General features: G+C 44.5%; 1 protein-coding gene across 1 annotated transcript in view; it reads right to left on the minus strand.

Moving 5' to 3' along the window:
• The window catches only part of LCMT1 (leucine carboxyl methyltransferase 1), a 67,711-nt gene that overhangs the window by 7,551 nt on the left and 36,329 nt on the right, over positions 1 to 23,831 (minus strand). Inside the window, exons 5-8 of the mRNA XM_003261646.4 lie at positions 19,443 to 19,504; positions 9,491 to 9,593; positions 5,952 to 6,072; positions 1,478 to 1,579 (exon numbers count right to left, since the gene is read on the minus strand). Of these exons, the coding sequence (XP_003261694.1) occupies positions 1,478 to 1,579; positions 5,952 to 6,072; positions 9,491 to 9,593; positions 19,443 to 19,504 (388 nt within the window). The remainder of the gene's footprint in view (positions 1 to 1,477; positions 1,580 to 5,951; positions 6,073 to 9,490; positions 9,594 to 19,442; positions 19,505 to 23,831) is intronic.

Here is a 23,831-nt window from a genome sequence, read left to right on the forward strand (position 1 = left end):
GGCTTACAAATCTGAGACACTATTTTGTTTTAAAGAGACAAGGTCTCATTCTGTTGCCCAGGCTGAAGTGCAGTGGTGTGATCACAGCTCACTGCAGCCTTGACCTACTGGGCTCAAGCAATCCTCCCCGCTCTACCACCCAAGGTGCTGGGATGAGAGGTGTGAGCCAGTGCGCTTGGTACTGAGATGCTCTTAAGCACACCAGACCTCCTCTGAGATGACTCCTGTCTCAAAAGCCCATCCTAGACCCTAATATCTTCTTTTAACTTTCCAACTTTCCATATTGAACAAGCATTGTTATAATGGGGGGAAGTTCACTAAAGTACTTCCAAAGAGAAATAAAGGAAGAACTTTTCTATGAGTGACAGTTTTTTAAAGCACTCTAATTGTTATGTGACAAAAGACATGTAAAAATGAACCTATTTATTTATTTATTTAATTTTTTTTTTGAGATGGAGGCTCACTCTGTTGCCCAGGCTGGAGTACAGTAGCTTGATTTCAGCTCACTGCAACCTCCATCTCCCAGGTTCAAGCAAATCTCCTGCCTCAGTCTCCCAAGTAGCTGGGATTACAGGTGTGTGCCACCACACCCGGCTAATTTTTGTATTTTTAGTAGAGATGGGGTTTCACCACGTTGGCCAGGCTAGTCTCAAACTCCTGAACTCAGGTGATCCGCCTGCCTCAGTATCCCAAAGTGCTGGGATTATAGGTGTGCGCCACCGCGCCCGCCCAAAAAAATGAACCTATTTATATGGGGGCAGGGGTGGGAGGTGTTATGAGAAAAAATAAATGACTTTTTTAAAGGGGGGGGCGTTAATATAGAGTCAAAGAGGTTTAAGGGACATATCAATCATCTACAAAGTGTGGACAATGTTTAAATCCTGAATCAAACACATCAACTATAAAAAAAAAAAGGTTTTTTAAACAACTGGGGAAACTGAACATGAACTGGGCATTAAATGCTATGAAGGAGTTGTCAACTTGTATGATCTGTGAAATGGTATTATCACCATCCTGGGAGAAGAAAGTCCTTATTGGTAGGTGATTCGCATGCGTATTTAGGGGTGAAATCATGTGCTGTCTGGGATTTGCCTGAAAACATTCCAACATCAACAAAAAAATTGCGGGGAAATATAGGAAATAACACCGTTAAAATAAGAAATGCTGAAGTTAGGTGATGGGACGTGTGTGTTTATTTTACCATTCCCTCTACCTTTATGTTTGTTTGAAAATTTGCATAATACAAAGTCAAAATAATAGGGTGTAGGAAATGCAAATGTGTATTTTCTACACCAAGATGGTGAAGCAGGACTTGGTCTTCCCAGCATCATGAACTAGTGGCCTACATGGAGGCTCAGCAGCCTATGCTGGCAGGCACTGAACAGGGCTTCTCCATGATCATATCTGCAAAGAAAGACCTTTATATATCTTGGTCGACTAAGGGTCCAGATGGATGTACCAGTCCCTGCTCTCTGACCTGTGACTCTAACGACTTGCAGGTCTCCACTCCCGCCAGGTCACACTGGCGTCTCCGCAGGTTTTCAATCATGATCTGCCCAAACCGATCACCCATGTTCACCTAGGAGGGAAAGAGAAGGTAAGATATTACTCTAAGGGTTTCCTAAACATGCAAAATAAAATATCATCATCCTATTTTTAAGCAGTTGAGGCTGACGCTTGATGATGCCCACGCAGCGTAGGAAAAGGACTGAGGGGCGGGCACCAGCACGGTGCTGGCGGGAGCATAAACTTGGGTAGCCCTGGAAGGGAAACTGGGCAGGATACAACCATTTTAAATGCTCAACTTGTGATCCACCAATTCCACCAAAAGCAATCTATCCTACAGACACACTCACACGTTTATGCTAAGATGCAAGAATGTTTATCACAGCATTAGGTATAATAGGAAGAATCTGGAAATAACTCCTGGCATGTTTGTACAATGAAATTATATATAGCCATGAAAACAGAGAAGGAAGACAGATATAGACATGAAATGACCTCTAGGGTAAACTCTTGAAAAGTGAAGTATAGAGGAATATGGATAGTATGAGCCCATCTGTCTTCAAGGAAAAAAAAAAATCTCTCTATGTACATAGAAAAATTCTGGAATGTGGCAGCCTTGCTTCCCAGATTAGAGGACCAAAGTCTGGGGCAGGAGAGAGATTTACTTTTCCTTGTCTACCCTGTTGTATTTTTAATTTTTGTACTCTGCATGTGGTATTACTTTTTGAATTACAAAAACTAATCTAAAAAACCCAAAATTATATATGAAAAAGGCCAGGAAACAATATTAGTGTACACCATTGTAGTATATACACTATTGCTTTTTCAAAAACTCACCACTTTAGGCCAGGCATAGTGGCCATGTCTGTAATCTCAGCACTTTGGGAGGCTGAGGTGGGTGGATCACTTGAGGCCAGGAGTTCAGTACCAGCCTGGCCAACATGGTGAAACCCCGTCCCCACTAAAAATACAAAAATCAGCCGGGCGCAGTGGCACGTGCCTGTAATCCCAGCTACTCAGGAGGCTAAGGCAGGAGAATCACTTGAACCCGGGAGGCAGAGGCTGCAGTGAGCCGAGATCGTGCAACTGCACTCCAGCCTGGACAACAGAGCGAGACTCTGTCTCAAAAAAAAAAAAAAAAAAAAAAAGGCTGGGCATGGTAGCTCACGCCTATAATCCCTGCACTTTGGGAGGCTGAGGCAGGCAGATCACTTGAGGTCAGGAGTTTGAGACCAGCCTGGCCAACACGGTGAAACCCTGTCTCTATTAAAAATACAAAATTAGCTGGGAATAGTGGCACATGCCTGTAATCCCAGTTACTCGGGAGGCTGAGGCAGGAGAATCTCTTGAACCTGGGAGGTGGAGGTTGCAATGAGCCAAGATCGTGCCACTGCACTCCAGCTTGGGTGACAGGGTGAGACTCCATCTCAAAACATAAATAAATAAGTTAATATATGTAAAACTCATAGAATAGTCCCTGCTATATAGTAAGCAAAATCTAAGAATTTGCTACCACTGCTTTAGAATTATTATTGAAATTATTATCATCCATGTAGTTTTGTCATCTTAAACTACTAATTAGAAAACAAGCTAAGCATGGTGGCTGATGCCTGTAGTCCCAGGGCTTTGGGAGACTGGGGTGGGAGAACTGCTTGAGGCCAGGAGTTTGAGACCAGCCTGGACAACATCGCAAGACCCCGTCTCTACCAAAACAAAAAAAAAAGTCGAGAGTGGTGGTGTGCACCCACAGTCCTAACTAACGGGAGACTAAGGTGGGAGGATCACTTGAGCCTGGGAGCTCAAGACTGCAGTGAGCTATGACGGCACCACTGCACTCCAGCCTGGGTGATAGAACGAGACCCTGTCTCTAAAAGACAAAAAAAAAAAAGGAAAAGCAAACAATGTAAAGCATGTGAGCAATTAATATATGGTTGTGAGGGTGCTGATCATTTTGTGTTAGTAAATTACTGAATTAACTTAAATGTTCATTATTCACCAGGTGAGGGTGGTGGGTGGGAGCAGAACCAGTCTAGGGACAGCTATGGACAACATTTTGAAAACTGACACATTCCCAGGTTTTCCCCAAAGTGACAAGATCTCTGGTCAGAATTCACTGAATCCATCATCTCTCATATGATGTTGAATAAAGACTTGTTCAACAAAAGAATACACATACTAAGGAAAGTGAAAGCAGCAGTACAAATCCAAAACCTGTGGAGTATGGACAGTGGAATTTGTTTCCCCAGATGTGGTTATCCTGAAAGCAAAGATGGGTCTCCAGGATTTATTCACATCAAAAGAAAAGACCAGTGAAGCCAGCTTCCATTACATCCATCCATCAGGATGGAAGACAGAGTCTGAGGAGCGCTCCCAATTAAAGAGAGTGAAGGATGCAAAATCAACCAATCGAGAACCATCTACACAGGAACCTGGGCAGGAAGGGACCTGGGGAAGAGGTTGAGAGATCAAGGGCTAGCCCTAGATCTGTCCATAATTAAGTGACACTGGGCAAGTCCCCTTATTGCTCTTATGTGTGATAAAATAAAAAAGAAAAGGAGATTTAAAAAATAAAACTGACCAATCTGGGCAACATGGCAAAACTCTGTCCCTACAAAAAAAATTTAAAAATTAGCTGGATGTGGTGGTGTGCACCTGTGATCCCAGCTACTTGGGAGGATGACCTGGCAGGATCATCTGAGCCCCCAGTCGAGGCTGCAGTAAGCCATGATCCCCACCACTGCACTCCAGCCTGGGTGATACAGTGAGACCCTATCTCAAACAAACAAATAAATAAAAAGCAATAAACAATAAAAACAGTGAGCATGTATCAGTGCTTATCATGTGATAAGCCACGGACCAGCATCTCAGGAATCCCCATAATAATGTGGAGAGTGGGTATGATTTCTTTTTTTTTGAGATGGCGTCTTGCTCTGTCACCCAGGCTGGAGTGCAGTGGTGCAGTCTCGGCTCACTGCAACCTCCGTCTCCCCGGTTCAAGCGATTCTCCTGCCTCAGCCTCCCAAGTAGCTGGGATTATAGGCGTCAACCACCATGCCTGGCTAATTTTTGTATTTTTTGTAGAGACAGAGTTTCACCATGTTGGCCAGTCTCGTCTCAAATCTCCTGACCGCAGGTGATCTGCCCTCCTCGGCCTCCCTAAAGTGCTGGGATCACAGGTGTGGGCCACCGTGCCCACCCAGTTCAAAACAAAGAACTGGGGCTCAGAGAACAAAAAATAGCTGATGCTTACTTACAGCTGGGCAACACTGTCAGTGCTTTGGGATACATTAACTCATTTATATCTCACAACAATGCTATGAAGTAGGGACTATTATTTTCAGATGAAGAAATAGGCACAGAGGGTCAGCCAGGCATGGTGGCTCATGCCTGTAATCCCAGCACTTCGGGTGACCGAGACGGACAGATCCTTGAGGTCATGAGTTCCAGACCAGCCTGGCTAAAATGGTGAAACCCCATCTCTACTAAAAATACAAAATTAGCCGGGTGTGATAGTGCACACCTGTGATCCCAGCTACTTGGAAGGCTGAGGCAGAAGAATTGCTTGAACCCAGGAGGTGGAGGTTGCAGTGAGCCGACAGTGTGCCGTTGCACTCCAGCCTGGGCAATAAGAGTGAAACTCTGGCTCAAAAAGAAAAGAAAGAAAGAAAGAAACAGGCACAGAGGGGTTATGTAAATTGCCCAGGTCACACAGCAGGAACGCCCACCTCAGGAGAATGGACTCCCAATCACTAAGCTGTGCTGCCTAAGGTCACATAGCTGAGCACGAGCCAGGGCCAGGATTCAACCCAAGCTATTCTAAAGCTCTAAAGCAGAACTTTTTCTGCAATAAATCAGAAGAAGTAAACAGGCAGCTGGTAAATCATACATGGTAATTTTAGAAATTAGAATATTTTACATTAAAATCCTACATTTCCAACTTCTTTCAAAAATCAGGAGTTCTGGCAGCTCTAGGCTCACATGCCTACATGATAACAACTGGCTGTAAATGGGCAGTGGCCACTCCTATGAGATGGGACGTGGGTGCTCCGTTTCACCACAGTCCCCAAACCCTATACTACTACACCTGGCTGACTTCCTCCACTGACACCACTTGCCTGTCCCTGACAGCATCTGAGTTGCTACTCCCGAAACGCTAGTAGCCGAAATCCCCTTCCTCATGTTCTATGACTCCATGGTACATGTAATGATAAAAATAAGAACTTGAAAAACTTTTGTAAAGGCTAAGACAGAAGTTCTAATAACTCTGGCTAAAAGTCTGCAGGAGGTCAAGAGGTCAGGAATACTAAGGTTGGTGAATAAAGGAGGTATGTGAGAAGCTAGAGGCAGAAGAAAAAGGATAAGAGAAGTTATCCTAAGGGTGCTGGGAGAGGGAAGCCACCACGGGGATCCTGTATGGAATCCAGTTCTCCTGTGCTTCCTTTTACCTGTTCGTAGTTTATGAACATGGCTGTCTCAAAACTGTTGGCTGCCCACTTCAGGAGGTTTGCGGACTGCTCTGGAGTCATGTAAACCAGCACACATTCAGCTATCAGGAGTGTTGGCAATCTTAAAGAGAAGAAAAAAAAGGCACATAAATTTGTTATCATCAAGTCAGGACCCTCTAATTGTACACATGTTGCAGTACTGGTGGGGCGGTCCATGCCCCAGGGAAATCAGAAGGCCTGAGCAAGCACAGCCCCAGTCAGGACAGGAATACATGTGGAATACCATCACAATCCGAGCTTTCTACTGTGAAAAGGTGAGCAGTGAGTGAGCAATGATTTGTGTGGCAATGAAAACATGTTGAGCATGTGTGGTGGATTATAAAAATGGTTTCAAGTTCTCCCCTGCTGTGTACTCACACCATGCCAACATAACACTGCAGCTTCCCCCATTTGAGAGGTGTTTATTCTTCTACCCCTGGAATCTAGGCTGGTCATGAAACTTTTGCTTTGGTCAACAGGACAGTAGCAAACATGATGCAAGCAGAAGCTTTAAAGTCATTTGCACATTGGTGCTTGCTCTCTTGCTGCACTTGGAAACCTGAAACCACTGTGTGAAGGAACCCAAGCTAGCCTGCTATAGGAGGAGAAGACCTGTGGAAGAGAAGAAGGCATCCCAACTGACAGCCAGCCAGACCCTAGCTGGCCTGCCCCCTGTCCACCTGACTGAACTCCAGAATATCAGCTAAACCCGACCCCAAGCAGAACCACCCAGCTAAGTCCTGTCCAAACTGCAGAAGAACCTCCAGCTAAGTAAGGCCAACCCAAACTGCAGAAGAACATCCAGCTAAGCCCAGCCCAAACTGCAGAACACCCAGCTAAGCCCAACAAGAAACTGGTTGACAAGAACATGGTATGCCCTACCCAATGGACTGTTATGCAGCTCATAAGTATGATGCTTCAGGGACTATATTTATTGACACAAAAGCTATCCATGGTCCCCAGATTCAAGTGGCCTATCAGATGCTTCCCTGCACTTTTTCAAAGCAATTACCCCAAGAGTAATTAAACAGTCGAATGTCATTAGCTATTTAATATTTCTTTTCCTTACACGATAATGTGTAAGCTGTTTTGTTCATAGTGAGTACCTGTACTTCACAGAATCTCGATTATTTGCTAACTGAGTGAATAGACTAACAAACAAATGAATGATTATATGTGTACATATACACATATATATTAGATTCTTTTTTTTTTTTTTTGAGACAGAGTCTCATTTTGTCACCAGGCTGGAGTGCAGTGGCACGATCTCAGCTCACTGCAACTTCCACCTCCTGGATTCAAGCAGTTCCCCTGCCTTGGCCTCCCGAGTAGCTGGGACTACGGGCACACACCACCACACCCAGCTAATTTTTGTATTTTTAGTAGAGACGGGGTTTCCCCATGTTGGCCAGGCTGGTCTCAATCTCTTGACCTCACGATCCGCCCACCTTGGCCTCCCAAAGTGCTGGGATTACAGGCATGAGCCACCGCGCCCGACCGATTCTTTTAAAAGTTCCAAAACTGGCTGGGTGCAATGGCTCACGCCTGTAATTCCAACACTCTGGGAAGCCAAGGCAGGCAGATCGCTTGGGCTCAGGAGTTCAAAACAAGCCTGGGCAATATGGTGAAACCTTGTCTCTACAAAAATTAAATGGGTGTGGTGGTGCACTGCTGTGGTCCCAGCTACTCAGGAAGCTGAAGTGGGAGGATCACTTGAGCCTGGAAGATTCATGCTGCAGTAAGCACAGATCATGCCACTGCACTCCAGCCTGGGTGACAGGGTAAGACCCTGTCTCCAAACAAACAAAAAGTTCCAAAATTATACGCATAGCATAATCACATTTTAAAGAAAAACATATATTTACAAATTTGGGGATAAAATTTTTTAAGGTGGTTATCTCTAAGTATTGGGATTAGGAATTATTTTTATCTTCTCTTCAAGGAACCATCAAAATCATCAGCAACAATTAAAACTGCAGAAATGAAGAGCATTTCTCAGAGATTTATTTGACAGTTATCAACATCTTCAACTGCTAACACTTACAGGTGGGTTCTATTAGTATTCACATTTTCACATTTTTCTTTTTCTTTCTTTTCCTTTTTTTTTTTTTTTTTGAGATGGAGTCTTGCTCTGCTGTCCAGGCTGCAGTGTGATGTCATGATCTTGGCTCACTGCAACCTCCGCCTCCTGGGTCCAAGTGATTCTCCTGCCTCAGCCTCCTGCGTAGCTGGGGAACAGGCGCCCACCACCACGCCCAGCTAATTTTTGGTATTTTTAGTAGAGATGGGGCTTCAATATGCTGGCCAGGCTGGTCTCAAACTCCTGACCTCAGGTGATCTGCCCACCTGATCGGCCTCCCAAAGTGCTGGGATTACAGGCATGAGGCACCACGCCCAGCCTATAATTCACATTTTTCAGAAGAGGAAACAGATGCAGAGAAGTGAAGTAAGTTATCCAAAGTCATGGTCTAGTGCATATTCCTGTCAGGATTCAAACCTGTGCAGCTGGACTCAGTTCCCAGACTCATGAACTACAATGAACATCCTCCTTATGCATATATGCAAGATCTTCTCAAGGGGACACCCACGAAAGTGGAACTGCTATGTATGGTACACATACTTACAATGTTACTAGATACTTTCAGATTGCTCCTCACAGTGGTTGTACCAAGTTCACTTCCAGCAGTGGCGTATCATTCCCTATCCCCCACATCCTTGTCAACACTTGATATTGTCAGCTGTTACATTTTTGCCAACTTGGTGACAGTAAAATAGAATTTCATCTGATTATCACTGATGCCCAATACCTGTTTCATATGATATTCAGTTTCTTCTTTGAGCTGCCTGGTAATCTATCTTTTGCCCATTTTTCTATGAGGTTTTTTTTAATAGTAGTTGTTCTTTATATATGCTGGATGCTAATCTTTTCTTTATATGTTACAAATACGTTTCTAGCCATACAATTATCTTCTCTCAAACTTTTATATGAAATTAGGCACTAGTACTTTTACAAAGTAACACAGGTGATTCTGATGTAGAAACAGACTTGAAGAACAGCATTGCTTAAAAATTCTCAGAAAACTACCCAGCACTTTGGGAGGCCAAGGCAGGCAGATCACCTGAGGTCGGGAATTTGAGACTAGCATGACTACATGGAGAAACCCCATCTCTACTAAAAATACAAACTTAGCCGGGCATGGTGGCGCATGCCTGTAATCCCAGCTACTCGGAAGGCTGAGGGCAGGAGAATCACTTGAACCTGGGAGGTGGAGGCTGCGGTGAGCTGAGATTGTGCCACTGCACTCAGCCTGGGCAACAAGAGCAAAACTCCATCTCAAAAAAAAAAAAAAATTTTTTTCAGAACTAGGTACCAATGAAATGATAAAACTCTTACAGAATAAAAAATGGAACATGAATATCATGCTGCACTTCCGACTGGCCTTATCTCATAATTAGCATAAAGTCACAAATGCAGAAGAGGTTTAAAAAAAAAATCTCACTGTGTATTCATGTTACATTTCTTTAGCTTCTCTTCCAGTTCAGACAGGTCTCGGAGATCTGCTCCAATAACGGCATATCTCTTTGAATCCAGTATGTGTCCATCTGCAAATGCAATCAGAGGCTATAATTTTAATGAATATGTCTTTTCCAAAGTTATAGTAGCCTTATGGTTTTTCCTTACTATAAAAATACATGCATCACTGTTAAAAAAAAAAAATACGTAAGAGGAGGGTAAAAATTAACCAAAATCATATCTTCCAAAGATAACTATTTATGTTTTGGTGTGTAACATTTCAACCTTTTGTCCTATGTGCTTAAGTTGTTGTACACAAAAAAAATCCCCTCATGCACATGGTGCGCGCGCGCGTGCACACACACACACACACAGACACACACACACATCCTGAATAGAGAAAAGAAAATGGGACCACCCAATATGTGGTTTGAAAACTGCTTTTCCTACATAACAACAGCATCAGGGACATCCTTCTGTATAGTGATTCCATAGCATGCCATTGACTGGATAAAACATAACTTATTTAGCCAATCCCTCACTATGAGACGTGGTATTTCTAAGTTTTCCCCATCTAGGCATTTAAGCATCCTTGTATGGACATCATGAAGCATCTGTCCAGTTATTTCTTTAAAGTAGATAGTATGAGTGGAATTAAGAGATCAGAGGGTAAGCCTATTTAAATATGGGGACCCATTAGCAGGCTGCTCTCTAAATGTTATGCCAATTTGTGTTATGTTTTAAAAAAGACAGTTTATGTACTAATGTATTTACAAATAAAATGACAGCATTTGCTTTGAAAGACTCCAGCAGAGGTGGGATGAAATGGTTATCTATAGTGATTCTCAGGCTTCAGCGGTCATCAGAATCAACTGGGTGGCTTGCTAAACCACAGATTGATAGGCTTCACTCCAAGTTTCTGATTCACTACATCTTTCACTAGCAGAAATTTATATTTCTAGTGGCTGGGCATGGTGGCTCATGCCTGTAATCCCAACACTTTGGGAGGCCAAGATGGGCGGATCACGAGGTCAGGAGATCGAGACCATCCTGGTCAACATGGTGAAACCCCGTCTCTACTAAAAATACAAAAATTAGCTGGGTGTGGTGGCGCATGCCTGTAATCCCAGCTACTCGCGAGGCTGAGGCAGGAGAATGTCTTGAACCTGGGAAGCAGAGGTTGCAGTGAGCCGAGATCATGCCACTGCACTCCAGCCTGGGCAACAGAGTGAGGCTCCATCTCAGGAAAAAAAAAAAAAAAGTTAACAAATTTTTTTTAAAGAAAATTGCTTGATTTTATTATTCACTCAACTTCCAGACATCATTTGCTCAACTTCCTTGAGGGTACAAACCATGGCAGGAGCTGAAACATCAACAGCTACCCATACTACTGCTAATAATTCAGGTTCTCTTGGCTCTGAGAACTTCAGCAAAAAATGCTGAAAAGGCTAACCTATAACATGTAAGTAGGTTCTCATTTATTATCTTGATAACTCCACTTGGCTGATTCAAATACACATGGGGCTACACACCACAAGCTAAAGAAACACCTCCTAAAGAGCCTGCTAGATGTCAGGAAAGCAATAAAGGGCAAGCAGGGAACCCAAAGTTGGCCCCAGGGTGTCACGAGTCAGGAAAGTAAATATAAAGAATATGGCATGTAGCTGGGCACGGTGGCTCACGCCTATAATCCCAACAACTTGGGAGGCCCAAGCAGGAGGATGGCTTGAATGAGGAGTTCAAGACCACCCTGGGCAACACAGCAAGACTGTCTGTACAAAAAAATTTAAAAAATTAGCTAGGTGTGGTGGCATATGCCTGTGGTCCCAGCTACTCCAGAGGCTGAGGTGTGATGGCTTGAGCCCAGGAGCTCAAAGCTGCAGTGAGCTATGATCATGCCTCTGGCACTCCAGCCTGGGCAACAGAACAAAGACCTTGTTTCTACAAAATAAAAGAATATGAAGGTAGTTGTCTACCCTATTATGAAAATAATTCCAAAATCCCTGTGTAACTTCTTGCAAATAACAAATATATTAATAACAAGCACATTTGGAATGAGTTTTTCCATCCCTGGCCAAACAACAACAAATAATACACCGGAATATTAACACATGAAGTCTACTATCATGTAGTTCAGGGGAGATCTCTTTTACTCACATTAGGATCTAACATTAGCATGTAAAGCAAAAATCACACATCATCATGATTAGTTTTGTAAGCTGTACACAAGGTACATCTGAGCTGAAGGGAGTCACTGACTTGAGGCTCACCCGCCACTCTGCAGTGGCCCAGCCATATGTGGTGGCATACTGGCATACCACATGGGAAGCACTGGACAAGACGACCTTGAGATCCCTTTAAATGATAGAATTTGATGACTTGAGTAACACACACCAGCATGCCATGATTCAGTTACTCTTCTTAAGTCAGGGTCTACTCAAGCTGTGGGGAAATAACAGGTCCATTATCTGTCCTTGAAGGATGCCTTACCATTATTTTGTAGGGAACTGAATGTATTTGTGGAGGACAGACTCAGAGCAAGTTTCGAAGGAGTTTTATAATTCTGGGAAAATAAGGTCATTTGTATAAAATCTAGCGCTGGCAAGAGGCCATGAGAACAGAAAAATCCTTATCTGTCTGGAACGCTTCTGAGAGCCGGTGGGAAAGATAACTTGGTTGCCAAAATGAGATCTACAATCCCTTCTTTTCCTACATTCTATTTCATGAGAGAAAAATGTAAGGCGACTGAAATCATTTGTGTGATACTTACAGAATTTTCTAAAGAAACAGACCGGCCGGGCGCAGTGGCTCACGCCTGTAATACCAGCACTTTGGGAGGCCAAGACAGGCAAATTGCTCAAGGCCAGTTCAAGACCAGCCTGGCCAAAATGATGAAACCCCATCTCTTCTAAAAATACAAAATTAGCCAGGCATGGTGGCGCACACCTGTAATCCCAGCTACTTGAGAGGCTGAGGCAAAAGAATTGCTTGAACCCAGGAGGCGGAGGTTGCAATGAGCAGAGAGTGTGCCACTGCACTCCAGCCTGGGTGACAAATCAGAGCAAGACTCTGTCTCAAAAAAAAAAAGCAAGTATTGTGTGAATGTGAATGTGGAACACAGGGGTGGTGTCCAATCTGATTCCAAGGTGAAGCTGTAAAGTGCCCTACAGGGCACGCATCTCAGTAAGCAATTCTGGGTGCTTAAGAACGAAGTAAAAATGGTATTTTTCTTTTATTTTATGTGTACTTTTTTTTCAAATAACTAATAAGTTGTTAGGACATAAATACTTCGGCTGTTTAAACCCAACTAATTAAAAAGAACTGCTGAGTGTGTTTTTTGGCTCAGGGGTACTATGAAAACATTACTGAGACAAATTACTGGGAAGCAAGAAAGGTGGGGACCCCCTGGCCTAGCCCAATGCCTGCTACACAGCAGAGGTCTTCTGTGAAGACGACCACAAGTGATTAAATCCAGGAAGGTGCTGGAATGAGCCCAGCTGAGAAGTTCCACCTGAACAAACCCAACCCAAAGAATTGTGAGCTCTTTACGGCTATTGTTTTAAGCCACATGCTTTGCAGCAGTTTGTTACAGCACAGAAGCTAATGGATACAGGCTTTAATTATCTGCCTCATTAAGTTCATATACTTTATCATCCTAATCAGTTTTTTTTATTTTTTTATTTTTTTGAGACAGGGTTGCATTGTATCACCCAGGTTGCAGTGCAGTGGCATGATCATGGCTCATTACAGCCTCAACCCCCCAGGCTGCCTCAGCTTCCTGTGTAGCTGGGACCACAGGCGTGCACCACCATGCCTGGCTGATTTTTTTTTATTATTTGTACAGATCGGGGGGTGGGCGGGTCTCCCTATGTTGCCCAGGCTGGTCTCGAACTCTTGGGCTCAAGGGATCCTCCTGCCTCTGCCTTCCAGAGTAATGGGATTATAGGTGTGAGCCACCAAGCCAGTCTTAAACACTTTTAAGAGGTGATTAGGTCATGAGGTGAAAAGGCATGAGAAAACTGAAGACTTACACAATGTAACACAGTAGTTAAACACATACACACACACACAAGTGCTGGTGTATCATATGACTAATAATCTCTTCCATCACCCCCAGATGCATTTTAAGAGAGATGTGTTGGATCTGTAGTGAACCCCATCAATCCCATTCATGGTTATCTTCTATGACAGACTAATTATCATTGTTGTTAAGCATTGCAAAGTGATCTTTTAGGTTCACAGATTTTCCTAGGATCCTTCAGTTTAAAAAAAAAAAAAAGGTAAAATGGAGACAGCCTCAGGCGGACTTCCAGACTGTACAGAGGATTAGTTTGTTTGACTACCCATCTGACACTTTTGGGGCACTGAGCCAAGTCCCAGGAATAACTGATGAACAAGAAGACATGGTCCCTGCCCTCATGGGGCTTATAATCCAGTGGGAAAGAGAGAGAACAAGGGCAAGTGTGGTAAGTTCTACAGAGAAGTTCAGGGTATTGTGGGGCATGTGAAACAGGCTTCTGACTCCCTGTAGAATGGAGTCCAAAATTCTCAGCCGGCTTTACGATCTTTCTCAATCTTGAAGCACACACCTCCTGCCACCCGAGCCCCAGCCACACTGGCCTTCCCAGCTCTTCCTTCAGTGTGCCCTGGCTGAGATCATCTGTTCCCTAGGTAAGGTCTCCTTCTCACGGCCCAGCTGAAATCCTGTTCGCATTCTGAAATGCTTTCACTTGCTGTTCTTTTTGCTTTCTGCCTAATTTCACCAGAGTTGAAGTGGATTACAAAAACACAAACACATTCATCCATTCAAGTAGTCACGTGAGTATTCATTCAACACTGTCTGTGCGCTAGGCACTGCTCTTGGTGCAGGGGTTACAGTGGTGAACAAGACAGAAGCAGTCCCTGTTCTCAGGAAGCTTACATGGCAGAAGAGGGAGAAAGTGAATCATTAAATAAATGAGTAATCAAGAATATATCAGGGAGCAGTTAGTACCATGAGGAAACTGAAAGAGAAGAGTGTGACATAAGGTGGCAGGAAGGGGGTCTGTTTTTAACCTAGTAGTCAGGGAGGGCCCCTCTGAGGAAGCAGCAGCTGAGCAGATGAGAAGGAGCCCATCAAGCAAAGAGGAGAGAGGAAATGAAAAGGACTGAGGGAAAGAACATGCTTGGCACAGTCAGAGAACAGCAAGATATCTGTGTGGCTGGATCATAGTTACTGTGGTCAAAGGAAAAATCAGCAGCGGGTGCAGGGTATCATGCCTGTAATCTCAACACTGAGAGGTCGAGGCGGGAGGACTGTTTGACACCAGGAGTTTGAGACCAACCTGAGCAACATAGTGAGACCGTGTCTCCCCTCAAAAAAATTTAAAATCAGCTGTGTGTAGCGACACACAGCTGTAGTCCCAGCTACTCAGGAGACTGTGGCAGGAGGATCACTTGAGCCCAGGAGTTCAAGGCTGCAGTGAGCTGTGACCCATCGCACCACTGTCCTCCAGCCTGAGCAACAACAGAGTGAGAACTTGTCTCAAAAAAAAAAAAAAAAGAATGAAAGAAAAGAAAGTAAAATCAAGAGGTACACAGAGGCCTAATGAACAACATGGGTCCTATCCGGTAGGGAGTTTTAAGCAAGGGGGTAACAGAACCCAATTTCCCTTTTTCACTCTTTTGAGAGAAAGGGTCACGCTCTGTCACCCAGGATGAAGTGCTGTGGTGCAATCACAGCTCTCTGCAGCCTCCAACTCCTGGGCTAAAGGTATCCTCCCGCCTCAGCCTCCCAAGTAGCTAGGACTATAGGCGTGCACCACCATGCCCAGCTAGTTTTTTTTTATGTTTTTGTGACAGGGTCTCACTAGGTGCCCTCAGCAATGCTCCCACCTCAGCCTCATGAAGCACTGGGATTACAGGCACTGAGACACCACACCCGGCCTTCCTTTTTAAAAACACCTTCTGGGCTGGGCGCGGTGGCTCACGCTTGTAATCCCAGCACTTTGGGAGGCCGAGGTGGGCGGATCACGAGGTCAGGAGATCGAGACCACAGTGAAACCCCGTCTCTACTAAAAAATACAAAAAATTAGCCGGGCGTGGTGGCAGGCACCTGTAGTCCCAGCTACTCGGAGAGGCTGAGGCAGGAGAATGGCGTGAACCCAGGAGGCGGAGCTTGCAGTGAACCGAGATCGTGCTACTGGACTCCAGCCTGGGTGACAGAGCGAGACTCCGTCTCAAAAAAAAAAAAAAAAAAACAAACAAAAAAAAACACCTTCTGACTTTTCATTGTGTGCCCATTTGTATACTTTTTATTTTTTACCCTAGGCAGATTTTAGCTTAAAAAAATACATCTTCAATTCTAAGATGCATCCTTTCACATTTTAACATTCCTGAAATCAGGATGCATCTAACAGTTGGTGATGTGTCAGCTTAAGTGTCAGCACTTTTTCTTTCTTACTGATAAATAAATAATGGTGATTCTCACTGTCATAGCCTTGTAGGTTTGATAAAACAAGGTCATTTTTAAACAAATATTTTTTGTCAGTTTTAAGATCACCTATCAGTTTGCTCAAATTTTCATTCACATTTTTATTTCATTTTTATTCAAATTCTCCTTTCTCAGCACGATGGCAAAATCAAAAACTATAAAGAACCAGAGTAAAAAATTTACTGACGAGACACAAAGTTAAAAGGTAAGTAAAAGAATGAGAAAAAAGTTCAATAAAAAAAAGTTGACAACAGACCTTTATCAAAGAACACATCTGGTCGGGTTCAGTGGCTCAAGCCTATAATCCCAGCACTTTGGGAGGCCAAGGCGGGTGGATCATAAGGTCAAGAGATTGAGACCATCCTGGCTAACACAGTGAAACCCCATCTCTACTAAAAATACAGAAAAAATTAGTCAGGAGTGGTGGCAGGCGCCTGTAGTCCCAGCTACTTGGGAGGCTGAGGCAGGAGAATGGCATGAACCCAGGAGGTGGAGCTTGCAGTGAGCCGAGATCACGCCACTGCACTCCAGCATGGGTGACAGAGCAAGACTCTCAAAAAAAAAAAAAAAAAAAAAAAAAAAGAACACATCTATGTGTTATGAACAGTTCCTATAAACTGAAAAGGAAAGAAACTACAAACTAATGGAAAAAGGACATGAAAAAATTAATTTACAAGAGGTCCCAAAGTCCAATAAAACGAAGGAAAGATGCTCCATCTCACTAGCATTCAAAGTCACATAATTTTTTTTAAAATAATAGGACATCGGCCAGGCCCGGTGGCTCACGCCTGTAATCCCAGCACTTTGGGAGGCCGAGGCAGAGGATCACGAGGTTAGGAGTTCAAGACCAGCCTGACCAACATGCTGAAACCCCGTCTCTACTAAAAATACAAAAAAATTTAGCCAGGCGTGGTGGCGCGTGCCTGTAATTCCAGCTGCTCGGGAGGCTGAGGCAGGAGAATCGCTTGAACCCGGGAGGCAGAGGTTGCAGTGAGCAGAGATCAAGCCACTGCACTCCAGCCTGGGCGACAGACAGAGACTCCATCTCAAAAAATAAAGAAAAGAGAAGAAAAAAAAAGAAAAGAAGAGAAAAGAAAAGAATAGGGCATCATTTTGGCCTACCAGACCGGTAGAAATTTTTTCTTTTGGATAGACTCTCATCTCACTCTGTCGCCCAGGCTGGAGTGCAGCGGCATGATCTCAGCTCACTGCAACCTCCATCTCCCAGGTTCAAGCGATTCTCCTGCCTCAGCTTCCCAAATAGCTGGGATTACAAGCGCCCGCCACCACACCCAGCTAATTTTTGTATTTTTAGTAGAGACGGGGTTTCACCATGTTGGCCAGGCTGGTCTCGAACCCCTGACCTCAGGTGATCCACCTGCCTCGGCCTCCCAAAATGCTGGGATTACAGGCGTGAGCCACCACACCCGGCCAGACTGGTAGAAAATTTTTTAAATCACAATATACCCAGTGTTAGAGTGCTATGGTTTGAATGTGTCCCTCCAAAGTTCGTGTGTTACAAACTTAATCCCCCATGCAACAGTGTTGAAAGGTAGGACCTTTAAGAGGTGATTCAGTCCCAATGAATGAATTAATGCCACTCTCTTGGGATTGGGAGTGTGTTCTGAGTCTGCATCCCTTTACCTCTCTCTCACACAGTCATGCTCTCTTGCCTTTCTACCTTCCTCCATGGGATGACACTGCAAAAAGGCCCTTGCCAGATGTGGGCCCCTCAACCTCAAACTTCTCAGCTTCCAGAACTGTACTAAGTCTCTGTTCTTTTTATAAAGTACCCAGTCCCATGTATTCTGTTATAGAAGCACAAAACAAGCTAAACCAGAAAACTGGTACTGAGAAGCTGAGAAGAGGGGCTGTGGCTGTAAGTACCTGAAAATGTGGAAGCAGATTTGGAACTCGGTAATGGGTAGAGGTTGGAAAAATCTGGAGGAGTGGGCTAGAAAAAGCCTAGACTCCTTGCCACCCCCGCCTCAGAGAACACTTTCCCTCCTCTCATATCCCTGCTTGTTGTAATAAACCTGGCTCATCCAGTCACCTGATGCCCACGGTGTTACCTGTGCTGACTACTGGTGAAGGCTGTCCTCTGCACGTTCTCTGACCAGAATTACTAATAAACCCCTTTAACTTCTCTCAGACAAAAACTGAAAACAAAGGAAGATTGTGGTAGAGATTTACCCATAATTTGAAAGGCTCAGAAATGAGAAAAGCATTGTTAAGACAGTCACAATTAAAAGTTCAGGGAAAAAATGGGGAAAATTGACTGCCAGGGCCAAACAGGTAACAGAATTGAGTGAAGCAGGTCAAGTGTAAGATACTAGAGAGTGGTGGGGACAGAACTGGAGGATGGGCAACTCCTCTGAGGCAGCCACTATTTAACTGTTCCCATGTGGAAATCGTGGTAACATTACATGGCCTAATGTTACCACATCTTCTGATTTTTTCCAAGGAAAGCTAGAAATCGAGATTTTTCATGAGAAGTTGATTTTTGAAATGTTGGCAAGTAACTCAAGGTCTTCACAGAAAGACTGAAGATTAGAGACCTAAGGACATCTAAGAAGAGTCATTTAGAAAGTCATTGAAAATTCTTTCGTGGTAACCCCAAGTGTAAATGTATCAGCAAAAGTCTACTGTAGACTAAAAATAAAATTCTAAGTCCCCCAGCCACCTGAACCAAGGGGACCCCAGAGTGACCTTGAAAACTGAGTTCTTGGCCACGTGGGGATGGGAGGTCAGATGCCTCCTCAAACCCCTTGCTCACTAACTGCCTGTAGGCGTTCTTCCCTAAGGGCTAAACAGCAACCAGCCCTTTCAAAAGACTACTGCTGCTGTCATCCAACCCAACTGCCTGACTGCTGCCCCTCTCTTTGGCTACTTCAGAACAGTCAACCAGCATTCCTTCCTGATGAGAACACAGAACAAGGGGTGGTTCTGGCCAGTCTCCGAAAGATGTGGGTTTTTGTGTCCTCTGCCTCACCTTTTGATGTCAGAGGGCCAAAACCTCCACCCTTGGATCATGCTAACACTGCCATTTTTTGTACATTGGACCTATGATGGGATGTGAAGCTCAACTGCACATGTACACAGTTCGCCCTTCATAAATATTCATGACTCCTCCTATAGCTTATTAAATATGTATGTTCGCCCACCTGGCTGGGCATAAATTCCTCATCCTTTTGCCCCTCCTTCAAAGTGTCTGTTGTTGGCTTCTGGCAGGAGGCTGTGCTTCCCAGCCTGTTAGAACGGCCACCCTGCAGGCTGCAACCCTCTCTGAGAAAGCAAGCTCTCCTTTCCAAACTTACGAACCTCGTCATTCTTCAGTTGACAATACATTGTATCCCACCACACAAACACACACACACACACACACCCAACACAAACCCCATCTTCAAAAAGGGAGTGGGAAGCAAAAATACTGATACAGTCCATTTTGCATTAGCTTGATATTTACCCATCTGAAGTGTGTCCTCCGAATGCAGTTCTAGAATAGGGCTGGATAGGGGAGGCTTGCATCTATGGGAAGATGGGAAAGAGGAGAAAGATGAGTCTATTTGCTCCTCAATTTACTCATGAGCTCATTTACTGCACAAATGCAGACACTCACTACCAAAATGGCAAATATATATTTGCTATTGCTCAAAGCAGACGCCCCTCTAAAAAGGGCTTCAGTTTAATTACTTTTGACCCTAAGCACATACGGTAAAACTTCAGTGGACACAAGTCTCAGGTGACATCAGCTAAGCATTACACTCAGCATTTGATGTCCAAATCACAAACTAATCATGAAGTATTTAGACTTAGAAATAGCTAAAGATAACCTAACAAGAATTTTTCAAATGTTCCAATGTTTTTTTGGGCCATCTCTAGTTTGCTGCCTATTCTCAATCAGACTTTTAAAGGTACCTGTTATTTGTTACAGGTAGCCAGAAGAATTGACTCTTACACAAACTTGAAGTTCAGTAACATTTATGTGGTAACTCCCCCAATCCAGAATAGGCAAAAAATCAGAAATCAGATCTGCGTCAATATCCCAACAACCATAACCAAACACCGACACACTTTCTATCCCAGGAAACCATCTCTGGACTTAACCTAGAGCCAGTTACTCTTATTCCACTCAGAGTTCTAGCCAGCCAGTACTTTGCAGTTCCCAGAGCATCAGAATTGCCATTTATCACTTAAAAAGCATATTTAATATAAAATTAAATATATTAGGAAAGGGTGATCCATTATTTTCATGGATCTAGAAAAAATAAAGCTTGAAAATTATTTCCAATTTATAAGGATCAGACTTTTCTAAAGGACAGCTGAAACAATGTTTACTCACATTTTTTTCAATATAAGAATTAGGGTTTTATTTAAATGACTAATTTAAAAGGGGGGATGGGGAGGGACTGTAGTTAAAACTATTAAGATGCGGGCCGGGCACAGTGGCTCACGCCTGTAATCCCAGCACTTTGAGAGACCGAGGCAGGCAGATCACCTGAGGTCGGGAGTTCGAGACCAGCCCGACCAAAATGGAGAAAACCCGTCTCTACTAAAAATACAAAATTAGCCAGGCGTGGTGGCACATGTCTGTAATCCCAGCTACTCGGGAGGCTGAGGCAGGAGAATCGCTTGAACCTAGGAGGCGGAGGTTGCGGTGAGCTGAGATCGTGCCATTGCACTCCAGCCTGGGCAACAAGAGCAAAACTCCGTCTCAAAAAAAAAAAAAAAAAAACTGTTAAGATGCCTTGATCTTGAGCTTGAAGTCACAGTTTGAATCTCAGCTCCACCCTTTCCTAGATAGGAGACTTTGGGCAAATTAACTTCTTTAAGCCTCAGTTTCCTTATGTGCAAAAAGGGGATAACAGCAGCACTTAATTCATGAGTGCGCTGTGAGGACTGAATGAAACAATCCAAATGAAGCACTTAACATGGTACTAGGCTATGAAAGCACTCAGCACACATTAGCAAACTTGTCTTCTGCAACTCTGTAAACTCCTTGATACTAGACTCAGAATGGCCCCCACTATCTCATCTATAATAACGAATTCAGTCTTCCATTCATTCATTCATATACACAAAAACCCATTTACTGCACATCTATTCTGGGCCAGGTAAGTTACTTTTTTTTTTTTTTTTTTGAGACAGAGTTTTGCTCTGTCACCCAGGTTGGACTGCAGTGGTATGATCATAGCTCACTGCAGCCTCGACCTCCTGGGCTCAAGTGATCCTTCTATCTCAGCCTCCCAAGTAGCTGAGACTAAAGATGCACCCAACATGCCTGGCTAATTTTTGTATTTTCAGTAGAGACGAGGTTTCACCATGTTGCCTGGGGGTGGTCTCGAACTCCTGGGCTCAAGCAATCCACTAGCCTTGGCCTTCCAAAGTACTGAGATTACAGGCATAAGCCACTGTGTCCGGGCAAGACCAGGTAACTTTCTACATGCCCTCGGAATAAAGTAGTAAACAAAAGACATAAAAATTCAGATTATGAAAATATGGGGTCACCTTTTAAATGTTCCAGGAAACTACATTAATGGATGGAGAGTCATAATGAAAAAGAACAGGAATGGGATACGGCTCCTTCTTCATGTTTAACCAGACCTTCTACTTAAAGAATCCCAGGAATTAGCCTTAGGAAATCTAAATATCAAACCAAGGTGGTGGAGTGTCTCATCCCAGGAAGGAACACTGAACAACTGATTTACAGCAGGGGTGTCCAATCTTTTGGCTTCCCTGGGCCACACTGAAGAACTGTCTTGGGCCACACACAAAATACACTAACAATAGCTGATGTGCTTTAAAAAAAAAATAAGTCGCAAAAGAATCTCATAATGTTTTAAGAAATGTTACAAATTTGTGTTGGGCCACATTCAAAGCAGTCCTGGGCTGCATGTCGCCGGCCCGCAGGCCTGGGGTTGAACAAGCTTGATTACAGCCTTGTTGCCTCTGGCCAGCCCACCAGGTGGTCCATTAACCAAGATAACCATCAGCCACTAGATACGCTGACCCGCATCCCCTACCCCTCACATGCTTTGCCCAGCCCAGCCTACATGCCCTCTCCTGATGTCAGTTACCAGGCTTTGCTAATAAAATGTCTCTCCCGGCTCTTCTAGAGAGCCAGCTGCAGAGTCTCTGCCATCTCCCCGTGCGCTCAAGCACAAGCCCCCAACTAAAAGCCTTGTCTGGAAAATCTGCTTGGTGCAGATTATCTGGTGAGCCAGGCAGGAGCACAAGGAGCAATTTCCCTCCCTGCAGGGGAGGCTTGTAAGCCAGCGAGTCGGAGGGAGGCCCCATTGATTCAGCGCTGCCACCGCGACTGGTGAGTTTTCCTCTGGTCTCTGCAAGACTCCTCGCCACCCCCGCCCCAGATAATGCTTTCCCTTCCCTCGCGTCCCCTATTTGTTGTCTTTCTCCTTCTTCCTTTCTGCTTTCCTTCCTTCACTTTTAACTTCGTTGGCTCGAACCGAACAGACACCCGTCCAGGACGGACTGACACGGCTGAAAGGAACTACTGGGTGCCCTGGCTTCGGCACCCAATAGTTGACAATCTTCAAGTCTTTCAGTGCTTTCCCTCCCTTTGCCACACCTGTTGGGAAGGGAAGCCTGTGAGCTTTTCTCTGTTCAGTGTTCGAGCCTACGGACTCTGGGTGCTGCCTTTGTGCGGGGAGAATTGACGGCACATGGGGCTGGAGTTTGCCTAGCTCATGCCCTGACCTGTTTTTCCTTTTTGTATGTTTAATTCAACATCTTATTGACTGTCATTCCGTTACTACCAAATGCAGGACACTGGTCAGTAGAGCCTGGACCTGCTGTAAGGTTGCGGAAGAAAAAGAAACCATCCAAGCTGGCACTCGGTTTTGGGGAGTTCTCTTCACTGCTCACGCCGGCCCTCTTGTGTGACCTGTACTGTTGTGCTGTGTGGGGCTGGGAGCCAACTCTCTTTTCGTCGCCTGACACCTGTGCTTGCACCCTGCCCCTGGCCCTTTAATAAGACAAGCAGACACAGGGGCTACAGTCATGGGCAATGCCCCAGGCATCTTCCAAGACTCACATCTGCGATGTATCATTTCTAAATGGAAGGAATCCAAATCAGATGGTTTAAAGAAAAAGAAACTCCAGCCTGGGAAACATAGGAAGACTCCACCTCTACAAAAAGCAGGAAAAATGATCCGGGTGTGGGGGTGCCTTCCTGGGGTCCCAGCTACTCGGAAGGCTAAAGCGAGGATTGCTTAAGTCCAGGAGGTTGAGGCTGCGGTGAGTTGTGGTCACACCATAGCACCCCAGCCTGCGCAATGGAGTGAGACCCTGCCTCAAAAAAAAAATTTTTTTTTAATTAAAAAAAAAGAAAAAGACACCGATTTTCCTCTGTTATACAACCTGCCCTAGTACACATTAGATCAAGAAAAATGGCCATGGGCAGAAGTGGATCTCCTAGTTTTAACACTATCTTACAGCCGGACCTATTCTGTGAATGGACAGAGAAACGGGGAGGGATACCTAGGTACAAGCTTTTATGAGGTTATGCTAGGACCCAAAGCTACTGGATTCTTCTCAGGTGTGAGTGGCCCCTATTTCCCGGTTCCTCCTGAAGGAACTTGAGGAAGCGGACCCCCACAGCCTCAGGCCCCAGGCACTCCCTCCCTACCCTAAACAGGCCTCCTGGGGAGGGGCGCCCCTGTGCTGTCCCCAACAGCACTCCAATCAGACTCCAAACAGGCACCCTCTTTTGCTTCCCCACTGGCCCAGGGCTGTTTTCCCCTCAGAGAAATGGATGGAAACGGGGGAGTGACAAGGGCGCAAGTTCCTTTTTTTGGTGGTAGACCTAGGACTATGTAAAAAACACTTTGATAGA

Source organism: Nomascus leucogenys, chromosome 2 (genome assembly GCF_006542625.1).
Source record: "Nomascus leucogenys isolate Asia chromosome 2, Asia_NLE_v1, whole genome shotgun sequence".
Lineage (NCBI taxonomy): Eukaryota > Metazoa > Chordata > Mammalia > Primates > Hylobatidae > Nomascus > Nomascus leucogenys.